The sequence below is a fragment of the Lissotriton helveticus genome, chromosome 3_1 (assembly GCF_964261635.1).
Source record: "Lissotriton helveticus chromosome 3_1, aLisHel1.1, whole genome shotgun sequence".
Lineage (NCBI taxonomy): Eukaryota > Metazoa > Chordata > Amphibia > Caudata > Salamandridae > Lissotriton > Lissotriton helveticus.
This window is the reverse complement of record NC_136061.1, coordinates 1,548,930,734-1,548,944,184: the sequence shown is the minus strand read 5'-3', so window position 1 is coordinate 1,548,944,184 and position 13,451 is coordinate 1,548,930,734. Positions and strand designations below refer to the sequence as shown.

Here is a 13,451-nt window from a genome sequence, read left to right as displayed (position 1 = left end):
TAACTGTGCATTTTAAAAGTAATGTTGTGCACCATCTAAAAATAACTTAAGTTTGGAGTGCAGTAAGTACTCCATGTTAAATAAAGTTAATATGGGTTGCAGAAGTATGTTTGAAAGTAAGTGTGGCTTAAAGCCAAAGTTTGTTTAAAAAAAAAAAAGACTCTGTAAAATGCCAAAATGTTTGTTAAAAACACATTAACCACCAGTGGATCTTTATTTCGTGCCTACTTTAAACAGTTGTAATACAGGGGTGTAGACTAATTGTATAAGCTCTGCATGTTTATTTCCAGAATTTCCCTAAAGATGTTGAGGCACTATAGATTATTGAATAATAAGATACTTTTGTAGGGAGAATGTTGTTTCCAGGCACCTTAGTGTGTGCTTGCTTGAAGGGAATGTTCTTTCTGTGCACTTTACCACATGCCTTTATTCCCATAGATGCCTATGTTGGCGGGATGTTATTCTGTCTGGGCATTTTCCTATCCTTCTACCTGCTGACATTCATCATTGCCTGTTGGGAGCACTGGAGGTAAGGCATATTGTGACTGGAACTGGTAGAGTGAAAGGGTAAAAAGATCTGGGAGAGTTGGAAGAAGGAAGAGATGGAGAGGAGGAGTGCAGAAATAGTTGTGTTTGGAGGACTCTTATGAATGGGAAAGAAGTGACGGAGTGGTATAGGGGTCAACAATTGGAGAGCCAGATTGGAGTAGCAGAGAGTGTCTGAGGGCATTAAGATTCTTGCTGGTTCTGTATCCTCGCTGCTGATGAATACTGTTCTTGCAGACAACAGAAAAAGAAGAAAGGACTGCTGACACCTGTGAGCACCCCAAGTGATGAGACTGGTACCGTATTTGCAGCCTGGCCGGCAGCTGCTTTTATTTTCTACAAATTAATGTTGTAGCTTGTGTGATAAAAGAAGTGTGGTTCTGAGGCTCAGCCTTCAGGTTTAGGCTTCTCCATGGCAAGGGAACATATAAACCACTAGTCAGTAGGTGGTTGCTTGCCAATGGGGAACAGAATATGGGGACTTACTATGCGCAAGAGCCATGGATGGCCAGTATGTGGTGAAAGCTATGAGGAAGGTCCATATTTGCCTCCTCCTGCTATCCCTAATTGTACATTCTTCCTACTGTTGTGTCTGGAAACTGATCTGTAAAGAGGTGAAAGTCCTCCTGCTATCCCTGATTGTACATTCTCCCTACTGTTGTGTATGGAAACTGATCTGTAAGGAGGGGGAAGTGTACATAGCCACACACACAGATCAGACCCTCCTGGTATACCCTCCATATAGAATTAGGTTGTTGATCACCATATGCTTGTTTTAGGTTGAGGAATTGACCTGATTATAATGTTCTTCTCTGTTTCTGTCTCTCTTTCCACCCATGTTTCATTCACATTTGCAGCCTCCTTACTCGGTAAGACTGTTATTTTCTGATCATTAGTGTAAGGTAGCATGGTCTGTAGGGTTACATGCACCAAACTCTTGTGCTAACTCTGAGCGTTCTCTGCTTACTCTCTTTACCCCGAGAAAGTGTTACTTGTTCTGAAGATGGCTACTCCATTGTATTCCATGCAAAATGTTAGTTAACACAAATGCCCAAAATTACTGTAAATTCCAAATATTTGGATTGGTTGTGGCAATACCAAACAAACAAACGGGCTGGAAGTTCTGGAGCTGATTTAGATTAGTGTTTTTGAAACCGCTATTCTTTATATTGGTGATAACTGCATTTTTATTACCAACTCTTTGGAAGTTTCAATAAGGGAACATAATTTCTGCAACTAACCAACAGGCTGCACAGTTACAGTTTAATAAAAAATGTGTGTTTCCAGCCCATATTTTTTTGCAGAAAAAAAGCTTTTAGCCTTATGAGATACAAGTAAGAACCTTTCTCAGGGAAAGTGACCAGCGATATTTGCAACATTTGGTGGCGTTATGTAGTGAAGTATGGTGGTAAATGGTAAATTCCAGCATGATTTGACTGTCTGGTGTATGTGCTAACAAATTGTGTAATAGGTGCAGGGTCATTGTGGTTTCTTACTCTGAGCTACTTGAGATCTCTTATGGGGTGCTGTGGTACTTTGTGTCTTTCTGCTGGAGATGCTGCTTTGAGACTTTTGTCCATGTTGAAAAGTGTACGTCCCTTTCGATTTTAAGCTCATGTGACATCTTCCAATTTTTTGCATCTTACATTGAACCTTTTGCAGGAGTAGATTCCTCACTTACAGGACATAGGTTCTTAAATGTGCTGTGGTTGATAAAGGAAGCATATGCGTTGGCTTGCTGCCTTTCCTTACTTGGGTTCCTTTCCCTTTACAAAAGGAAAATAATTCAGAATTTCATTTTAACTTGCGTTCTTGCTTACAAACTCCTCACAGTCTAGCCGTACTTAGATGTTATAGTGCTAATGAGCATTACTAGGATTTTTGAAAATTTGGGTTACTCAAAAGATACCAAATAATTGTATTCTTGAATCCCCCACTTTCTGCTCACGCAAAGAGGAGCCAGAACGAATGTGAATAAATGCCCTGACTGTGTATTGGCACTTGCATGGATTATCTATTAATTCTAACAAGAACTCCATTTTGGTATCTAGAATTGTAGTATTTTAATTTCCTCAGTGGGGCAGGAAACTGGGATGTGTTAGAAGAATAACCTCAAGCTAGGAGAAACAACATTTAGGACAAAATTATCCATATCGGGGTGACGTCTTTCATTATTCTTCCTATATTAAATTCTGATGGATACGTCTAACCACAGATTCCTCACTTACTCCCCAGGCACCAGACTGGATCCAGAAAACTCTTCTCCAGCAGCGCTCCTGCTCACTGCTCGATGCGCTGTGTTAACTCCGTACACCTGATAGTGATGGAGCTGACCCACTTACAAGCGCACCCCTGTACGCTGATGTCAGTTCCTTACTTTCTGCACCTTCCAATGAAGATCTGGTGCTTCATTTCAATTTTGTTGGCCTTACAACAACTCCCAAAATATACCAACATCCAATACCCCCTCCCAAGACTACAGTTTCAAAACATGGTGCGATTGTTCAAAATTGATGTCGGTCACAGACCTGTATGACGTGTGTTTCTGGTGTTTGGGCTTGGGACACGACTTGAAGTTGTGCACAAAGTGTGCCTGCATGCACCTAAAAACAAACCGAGACGTAAAGCGGTACGTTACCCATCACAAGAAGAATTGGGCCTCGCATAGGCCTGCTCCAAGTCAAGGGCATAAAAAAGAAAGTGAAGTAGGTCTCTACCCCATCCCGCCACTTTAACCAAAGAGAAGGCGCAAGTCTGTCACAATGTCAATCAGTCTCCATTCAGATCTCCGGTTGCAGAGCCAATTCCACAATTGATCTAGGTGCCCCCCAGTATTGTGGGTCATCAACAATGCCACAGCAAATTGACGCTTTTAAGGAGCCCATGCTGCAGATTTTTGGTGTTCTTCTGGCTCCCAGTGGCATGCCTTTGGGCCTGCGGATCTGTCCTCCCTTGCACCCATTAGGGGTCTTGGACAGACTGTGGTTCAAACTTACCCAGCTTCAAGCCCTACGTCCGTCCCTCCCTTGTGGGCATTGGTGCGGGATGCCACTAGAATCCAGTACTGATTCCAGTGTCTGACTCCAAACAGATTTCAACCTGATCCTGACCAATGTTAAGCTACAAAATTACTAAAACACTACTAGTCACCAGACAGCCTAAGTCTTATCAAAGTGAGTTTTTCAGGGTAGTTGTGCCATCAGAAGCTCCACTGCATTTTAGGCTCTGATTCTGACCCATACTTACCACCACCCAGATATCTTGATGATAGGGATGGGATCCTCATTAGGATGATAATAATTTTTACATGGACTTACAAGAAGCTAGTGGGCGTGATACTTCTCCAAATACAGGGTTGCACTCTCCACTTGGACCACCAGTGGCAGACAGTGCGTCATATGCTGTAGTAGTCCGAAGGGCAGCTCAGGTCTTGGACCTTCTGCTGCCCTCTGTTGAAAATAAAACTAACGTTCCTACAATGTGTGCCAGCCACATCTGAGTGCTTACTCTTTCAACAATGCCCTCACTAATACCTCTATAGGGACCTTGTCATAGCCCTGTTTTTTCCCACCTCTGACTAGGCAGGTAGCCCGATGGCACAGTCTGTCATCTGTCTATCCTGATTTTCTAACTAAGCATCCTACTTCAAAGAGTCTGGTTGTTTAAGCCTCAACCAGCAAGGTGAACCCAAATTAATTTCCCGCACCTTCTCTGGATAGGACGTCTAAGAGGACTTGGCCATTTGGTAAATGCCTTTTCTCGTTTGCTAGCCTAGTATTGGATCCGTCAACACAGTCTACTTATTGGGCTGATATGTGTGTGCTCCTTGGGACATAGCCAGCAAAATCTTGCCAGTGGTTCTAGAAGAATTCAGGGCCTCATGTCTCACAGAATTCAGGATGGCCAAGATGCTGCGAAATACACGGTCCTTACGGGATTCTCTAGAGAATTACAGCCCTCCTTCATGGATATGTCTTTTGATGATTCATGCTTCTTCAGTTAGAAAGGTGATTCTGCCCTGGAACGCTTTGAATAAATTTGGACCAAAGCAATCCCCCTGGTTATTTTGACCCCTGCCAAACAGATTCCTCATCAATTTAGAAAATCCTGAGTCTACTCTAGGGGGCTGGCCTATAGGCAAAGTCGGTCACTGCTGCTGCAATCATACCAATCCTTTCAAGGTTGTGGATCTTGCAAGCTAGATGCAGGCCAAAAAAAGCATAGCTTTGCAACACCTCTCCCCTATTCCTTTCCTTTGCGGCAGCATCCACCAAGTCTTTTTGTGGTTACCATTAGTGGTGCACAACCACCCTGTGGGGGCCAGGATCCAGTGCTTTCTTCCAGGGTGGTGATCTATCACGTCCAACCGATGGGCCCTTTAGATTGTTCAGCATGGCTATGTCCTACCCTTTCTTTCTGCTCTACCAAATCTATTCAATATCAAACCGAATCTCAGTGGAATCCATTTCCATTTTGTTGCAATAGGTGTGGGGTTCACTTTTCAAAGAAATTATCGTGAGAGTTCCACACTTGAAAATTGGAGAGGAGTTCCACACTTGAAAATTGGAGAAGGTTGCTACTCTAGCTGTTGCCTTGTGCCATCTTGGTTTTGGGGCTTTTGACCCATTTTAGACATTTGACCTCTGAATGCATTCCTACAGAAAGAAGAATTCAAAATTCTCACACTAGCATAGATCTTGTCTGTCCTGGACATGAGCAACTAGATAGTGTCCTTGGATCAGCGGAATGTGTTTTTCACATACCTGTCCTGCAATCCCGCAGATGTTACCTGTAGGACCAGGTAGCCCAGGAGCAGTTTCAGTTTGCTATGCTTCCCTTCAGCCTCATCACTGTCCCTATGGCGTTGACAAAGTGATTGTGGGGGTTGCTGCTTATCTGTGAAGCTCAGGGATACCAATTTTCTCTTACAAAAAGGTTTGGCTGAGGGTACATGCTCACCACAGTCCATCGTAGACCACTTCCAGATGATGATGAAACTCCTAACTTTGTTGGGGTTCATGGTCAACAAGCCAAAGTGACACCTGCCTGTTATGCAGAGGCTTCGTCCTTTCATTGGAGATGTCCTGGATCAATACAGTTCAGGGTATTTCCTCTATTGCAATGAGTCCAGGACATTAGGGTGTGATCACGATATTGCAGCCTCGGTCCAGAATTTCAGTGAGAGCAGGTCTGAGGCTTCTTGGCTTTTTAGAATTCTACATCCTTGTGTTGACTACGCCTGATTTTATACGTAGGCTATACAATGGAATCTGAAATTCCAGTGGGCCTAGCACTAAGAAAACGTACTGTATACCATTTCCATTTCAAAAGGGACTGGACACAATTTGCAGTGTTGGCTACTCAAATATAATTGGGTCAGTGACGGGCCTCTTTTCCTTTCCTACCCAGAGCTGACCATGGTGACAGATGCATCCCTACTGGGTTGAGGAGGTCATCTGGGGGAGGTGAAGATCAGACAACTCTTGTCTCTGATGGAAACCCAACTCAATCATATTGCTGGAGTTATGAGACATTTGTTTGTCTTTCAAGGCTACCGTACTGTCCATCAAATGGAGGGCGGTGCAATGTCTCAAGAACCAAACCACTACCATATGGTATTGTTACAAACAGAGTGGAGTGAGGTACTGTTCTGTGGATGATGTGCTCCTCTGGAGTTGGTTGGAGCATTGGGACATATTCCTGATTGGGAATAATCTGACAGGGTCCTTGAATGCCAGAGCGGATGAGCTATGCAGATGGTGCCTGGCAGACCATGAATGGTGACTACATCCTGAGGTGGTACAGGCCATCCTGCAGCAGTGGGGAAAACCCAGGCTAGATCTTTCTGCTACCTTCAAGAAGGTGCAGTGTCCAAAGTTTTTTGCCTCGGAATTTCTGCAAGGAACACTCGTTAGGAGATACATTTTTGCTGTTTTGGAATGCAGGACTCTAGTAAGCCTTCCTGTCGCTGTCTGTCATGCCACAATTTCCCAAAAAGTTCAGAACGACCGGGCCAAACTACTTTGAGTGTCTCTGGAGTGGTCCAATAGAGTGTGGTACCTAGACCTTTTGGTTATGTGTTCCTCCAATAAGGCTGCCATCTTAGGAGGAACTTCTATCTCAGCAACAGGGCAGGGTCTTCCACCTGAATCTACGCAATCAACACCGCCGTATATGGATATTGAGCGGCAACTGTTGACTATGATTGATCTGCTGCCAGAAGTGATGGATGTCATCCTTTTCACCCAGATGCCTTTCCAGGAAGTCCATTTATGCTGGGTGATTAGACAAATTTGTGGCATGGTGGGATAACTGCAAGATTGACCCTTTACACTCCAAGTTTTAGAATGTTCTTTTCTTTGTTTAGTGTTTGGTCCAACATGCCACCAAGGCCTTAAACTGGGCACTACACAAGTTTATTTTTTGACCCCTTTGGCCTTTTATATTTGACTGGCCAATTGTCCTTTTTTGATTTACCCATAGTGATGAGGTTTATAAAAGGCTTGAGACACCTTTCCTCCTACATCATTAGTGGTGCCACAGTGGGAGCTTAATTCAGTCTTATTGTTTCTCATGTGCACACCATTCAAGGCGATGCATAGCTGATCACTGGCTCTTGACTTTGAAGACTGTTTTCCTCATTATGATTACTTCATCTCATCTCTTTAGTGAGCTTCAAGCACTGTTGGTGCATCCTCTCTACGCCACCTTTTTTTCCGGACAAACTGGTGTTGAGAACTCAGGAAGCCTTCTTGCCTAAAATTGTGCATCTTTTTCACTTTAGGCAATCTATCACCCTGCCTAGGTTATTTGCCTCTCCTCACCCCTCGGAATAGGCGAAGAAGCTTCGCTGGGTGAAAGAGTCAAGCAAGAAACTGACGTCCGCACAAAGAGCGGCGCTTATATGTGGCTCCGCTCCAATATTTACGGGGCAGTAGAGAGTCAACGTGGCTCCACCTAGAAACGTGCAGGAGCAAAGAATTCTCGGTACAGTCTGGCACCTGGGGAGTATTCTAAGTTGAGGGACCTGCAATTAAATTCACCAGAAAGCATTTTATGGAAAGTGGGTAACTTGGTCCAGGGTTCTCAAAAGTCAGTCCTGGAGGGCCTGATCCATGACAGATTTTTAAGCATGGCATGGATCCGGCCTTCCAGAACTAACTTTGGCGAACCCTAATCCATTGTTACATTGGCTAGGGGCTGCCAAGGTTGAGGGATGGCTTTCAGGCACTGCTGAGGCGCCCCTCTTCATTTACCTTGGGCCGATAAACTTGGTGAATTGAAGCAACTCTCAAAGCCATAAAATAAAGGTTACAAAGAACGATTTGCCTTTGTACGAATGGCAGTGGGCGCTGACAGCCAGGCAATGCATCCTTCTCAGAAGTGGTGATGTGAAATAATTCAACCAAAGCACCTGTCATGTGTTCGCCCTCTAGGCCAAATGAAAAGCTGTGTCTGTGGCTAGGCCAGTACTATTCTGGGAGCTGGTCGGTTAAAATGCAGAGCTCAAAAGCAGGCTGGGAGGAAACCCTAGCCACAGTAACACAGAGTCATTTCCTTAATTTAGGGGGCTAATGCATGCCTAAAAGTGAACACTCAACAGACTTTTTTTGGGCATATTTATGTGATCAGGCTGCATCAACTTTTCCAATTTCTAACTGCTTCTTTATACAAAAGCAGCGTGTTGCCTGTCCATTGCTCGAGAGCTGTCAAGTTTCTGTATTTACACCTGTGGTTCCCTGTGAAGGGAGCAGTTATTTAAAATGATCATGAGTTTTTGATAGTGGCTCAAGAGAGAATGGATGAACCCTGGTCCTCTTGTGTTGGTCAGAACATGTGTTTTCAGCCATCCCTTGCCGGTCTGACCTTTGAAGCAGCTTTAGAAGTATGTTGTGTTCTACATCTTGAGTTGGAGTTTGTAGAATGCTCCAACTCGTAGAATTTTGCTTGTATTGTGTCATTTCAGAGCTCGTTTGTGAAGCGTTCCTCTGGATGTTAGTTGGAGTGCGTTCAAACGAGACAACAGCAGTAGCTCTACTACAGCTGTGTATTTTCTACAAATAAACATTTTCTTGAGCCTCAACTTGCCTGCCTGACGTACATTGCGCCATAAGAAAGTAGTCCTATGCAATTGTTTTTCCAAAGTGTCTTTCAAAATAGGCCTTTCATCCATTCCAATAGGGTTTCATCCATTGCTCAGTTTTTTTTTTTTTTTTTTTGTATAAGCAATTTTATAGATTTTTAAAAATGGGGAAGGAAATACAGCACAGAAACCTCATATCAAGCATGATACAATAAATGACTGTCATCACTAAATATGCGGCGGCACACTGATGTGCCGCACCTGTGCTTAGTGTCGCACACACACTCAACCTCAGAAATGGTGAGGTCGATTTTGTCATTGAATGTGGCCCAACCATTTACCCCAGACCCTCCCCTATTTGGCTGGACATCCCTAGGCTTCGTACTATTGTTTCTCCTGCGCCGCGCACCAGTCTACATGCCCGCCCAATGGAGGCAACTAGGGGTAAGGTACACACAATGAAGGTAGAACGGCTGGACCAGGAGTAGCTTGGCTGACATAGTAATGAATTTGGAAGCCATCAAGATTTCACACCAGTCTTCGTTGTCTAGCGGGCACAGCCATACCTCCCACCGGGTTCTGAGTGTTGAGTGTTGCTGGACTGTTGTTGGTCAGGGAGTGATATATCCTTGAGATCCCTCCTTTCTCTATGTCTCCCATCGTGATCCGTGCCTCCACTGGGCCTAACTCTGGCAGTGTTGTATCTGTTGCTACATGGGCGTTAAGAGCTTGGCGGAGCTGCATCTGCATCTGCATCTGCAATGGAATTGCAACTGCTGGAGGGCGAAGTGCGTCTTGAAATGATCTTAGGTGATCCCCTGCCCATACGTCTCCCAATTGTGAGATGCCTATGAGATCCGACTTCCTGAACCACTCTAGGGCACCTACGTCCCTAAGCCAGGTACCCTGCCAGAGGGGCGTTTAGTGTGTCAACCCATTATCCTAATGTGTATAATGTAAAGCTTAACGGCAAGCCAGCAGGACTGCTTGAGTCACTGCCGGTAGGTCAGTGGTTATTGGGCCTCCGTACATCATTGTCTGGATCTGTGTCAGTCCCAGCTCCTCCAGCTCAGCCCTGTACTCCAGGTCAGACCAGCCCCCATTAAACGAGTCATGCAGAACGAGCAGTCGGGTTGCTAGATAGTATAAATAAAGATTAGTCATCCCTATGCCTCCGTCAAAGGGTGGGATCTGGCAGTGGGCGAGGGTCAAACGGGGCTGCAAGCCTCGCCCGAGAGAAATCTTGCAGTCATACTAACTAGTTCCCTGGACCAGCTGCGTAGAAAGTGAAATGGGGTGTTCTGGATAGTGTACAGAAAATGGGGGAGAACCATCATTTTAAATGGGGCTATTCTCCCTAGGGGGTTGAGAGGCACATTTTGCCATTTTCTGAGATCTCCCTTAGCCTTCCTGACCAGTGGGGTGATGTTGAGAGGCCACGCCAGGTCTGGGAGTAACGAGACCCAGATCCCTATGTTTTAGAATGATTGCCGCCATATCGGAATGGTGGACTTCCAGTCAAAGCAATCCCTTGATATATGTAGGGGTACCAAGGTCAACCTGGCTAGGTTTAGGCACGGTCCTGATGCTTGTTCAAAGTCACGGAGGATCTGGAGACATTTAGGCCCAGAGTGTTCCGGGTCTTCTAGAAACGGCAGGACGTCGTCTGCATAGAGGGCGATCTTGTCCTCGTGGGCTCCCTTCCATCTCTAACCTCGTACCTGCTCACCTGCCCTAATGAGGCAGGCCAGGGGCTCCATCGCCATGGCAAAGAGGGGCGAGAGGGGGCATCCCTGCCTTGTCCCTCTACCCATTGGGAAGATCTCCAAGAGGGCCCCATTTATAAGTACTCTTGCCTGAGGTCTGGAATGAAGCGCCTGGACGAGGCGACGGAATTGATGGCCCAGGCCAGCTGCGCCCAGCACACTATCCATGTACTGCCAGTTGACCGTATTGAATGCTTTTTCGAAGTCCACTAGCGGGAGTGCTAGGTAGGGGGTGATCGAGTGGCGGTTCGCACGGGTCAAATGGAGGCGCTGAAGGCAGTGTCTTGTGCTGCGTGCCGGCATGAAGCTGCATTGGTCTGGGTGGACTAGTGTACCGAGGAGTGGTCGCAGACTTTGGGCCAGGATCATAGCGTAGATCTTGACCTCTGTGTTTGAGTGAGATTGGGCGGTAATCTGTGCAAGAAGGCGAGGAAGGCTGTGTTTTGGTTATGACAACCACGGTCATTGTGTCTGATTCGGGTAGGAATGACCTCGTCTCTGCCACTTCTGCAAATAGGTTGTGTAGTAGTGTGTCTCTGCATATGTCATAGTACTCTTGCGGCAACCCGTTGGGGCCTGGTGTTTTCCCAGCTGCCACCAGGGAGATGGCGTTGCCTATTTCCTTCTGCGTAATAGAGAGGTCTAGACTGTCAGCCTCTGATGGGTGGAGCCGAGGAAGGTGGATCCTTCCAATGCTAGCCAGCTCAGAGAGTGAAATCTCGGGCCTTCGGGCCAAGTAGAGCCGGGAGTAATAGTCAGCGAAGGTTTGGGCTATTGTGGTTGGATTGCGGTGGGTGACTCCGGAGGAGTACTGGATCTCGGGGACTATGCGGTTTGCCAAGGGGTATGTTGCCAATCTGTGCAGCATCTTTCTGTTTTTGTCTCCCCATCCGTAGAGCCGGGCGATGGAGGATCTCCACAACACTTTAGCTGAGTCTAGGGAGATTTGTTTGATCTCGTTCCTCAGAAGTGTTAGCTGTCTCACTTTGTTTTCCCTCTGTCGGCCCATCAGCATTCCTCTGCAGGCTAGTAGCCTGGGCTTCAAGGAGGGCAAGTCGGCTTATGAGCCGCAGACGTCTGGGTGAATTGAGTGCTTCTGGGGTTCAATGCCCTCCAGACATCGCCTATACCCAGGCTCAATGCCCAGCTTAGCATTCTCTTTTCGTGTGATGTACTAGTTATGGAGGGTGTACCTGTGGTGTCCAGGTCTGGGCTCATAACCGCATTGAAGTCTTCCCCCAATCACTGTTTCGCCCCGGGGGCAGGTTGGACGTATACTGAGACTAGGTTAATGGTGTCCCACAAAGCAGCCTTGGGGGTCCCTCGTGGTGTGAGTGGGTGCAAAGGGAAGGTTCTGCCTAAGGAGAACAGCCACCCCGCGTGATCCCTGTTCGAATCCAGAGTGCCAGGCTCTACCAAACCCAAATTGTTGTAGGAACATATAAGTGGGTCTCTTGGAGCAGAAGTGCATCTGCTGCCTGTCTGTGGGCGTATCTCAGGACCGCTGTGTGCTTAACTCGATCCAACAGGCCGTTCCATGATAGAACCCTAAGATGCTCTCCGTTATGTGGTGGGTGCATCATGGATACTGCGTTGGGCCATGGAGACGTCCGTCTCTGTTGATCTAAGGGGCGGGGTTTGAATATGTTCAGGTGTGAACTGGACTCTAGGCTTGTGATGTGCGAGCTTAATGTGCGATCGCGCTGATGGTTTGGTTGAGGGCTGTGAGTGTCTAACAAGGTGAACCAGAACTTGAGACAACGGTCCCGTTCTCCCCTCTCCCCCCAACCTATACTTCTTGAATGGAAGCATCTGTCACCCAAACAATGTAGAACTTAACAAGCTTAGGCTGCTTCAGTCAGTATTGAAGTTGCCTGGTGGACCCCTCCTTAAATCAGGATATAGTCATTGCGTCGGTAGAAACTATTTGATGCTACTGAGTTATTGGAACCGACTGTCTCGGTCCTCCGGGAAGGCCATATCGTACTTGCATCGCTTTGGATGAACCGCCCGTCATAAGATCGCCGGGCTTCTGGAGAGATCTGAAGATGTAGATGAGGTGTCCAGAGTCAAGGGGGGGTGGGGGGGGGGCTTCATCCGGCGAGCTGGCGTTCCGAGGATCGGCTTCGTTCTCGTTGTTGTGACTTGGACGGTGACGCTACCAAATGGATCTCAGATCTTTGTTTGGCTGTGGTGGGCGTTGCTGAGGCAACCCTTCGGGTGCCACGGCTTCTGCAAGAGCGTGTGCATTGTCTTCGGGCTCCAGGAAACATCGGTGGACCATTATCAGTTCAGGATTTCGGCAGGGAGGTTGTGGGCTGAGACTAGATGGAATGCTTCTCAGTCAGTCAGCCAGGTCCAGGCCGACTCGGGAGATTCAAAGAAGTGGGTTTTGTCCTGGAAGACAACCCGGAGGCGGGCAGGGAAGAGTGCTTGGTTTGCAGTGGATCGTCACAGAGGGCGTGTGCGGAGGACGGCCGGGGGCCGTCCAAAACACCCCCACTCATTAATTCCCCAGCACCACGGCAGAATTTGCACAGCGGTCAAGGGGAATTGTAAGATTTTGAATGGCAGCATATGGCAGCCAGGTTTGTTTTGTTTTTCCTTTTTCTTTTTAAAATATGCTTGCAGTTTTATAAAAAAAAACAATAATCCTTACATAGCTTGCTAAGGCCAGACCGATTTGCTTTATCAGTGCATGTGTTTTCCTTGTTTTCTGTTGGGTTGGGTGTTTTGGGACTTCTTGTGCCAAGAACCTAATATTAATTTGCTGCACATTTACACAGATCTGGTAAAGATAGCCTCTTTTTTTTTTTTGGTTGAAAATGTTTTTATTGGTTATACAACAATCATCGGTAAGGCATGTATAGCTTTCAAGGTCACATTAAATATAAAGCATACTGAACATAAATTCTCATCTTCCCCTTTCCCTCCCCCGGCAATCAAAATGTAATCTAAGAAATACTCCACCCAACCCGCCTTTTCAATCATCATCTGAGCTATCATCATCAGATTCAGGAATGGGATCGCAGATGTCCCCCCTGTAGGTATTCCAT

At 46.4% G+C, this 13,451-nt stretch overlaps 1 protein-coding gene across 4 annotated transcripts in view; it reads left to right on the top strand.

The window, feature by feature from the left end:
- The window catches only part of SIDT2 (SID1 transmembrane family member 2), a 224,939-nt gene that overhangs the window by 58,676 nt on the left and 152,812 nt on the right, over positions 1 to 13,451 (top strand). For all 4 annotated transcript variants that reach the window (XM_078682294.1, XM_078682293.1, XM_078682297.1 and 1 more), the window contains 2 exons: positions 439 to 529; positions 784 to 842. In XM_078682294.1, coding sequence (XP_078538420.1) covers positions 439 to 529; positions 784 to 842 — 150 coding nt within the window. The remainder of the gene's footprint in view (positions 1 to 438; positions 530 to 783; positions 843 to 13,451) is intronic.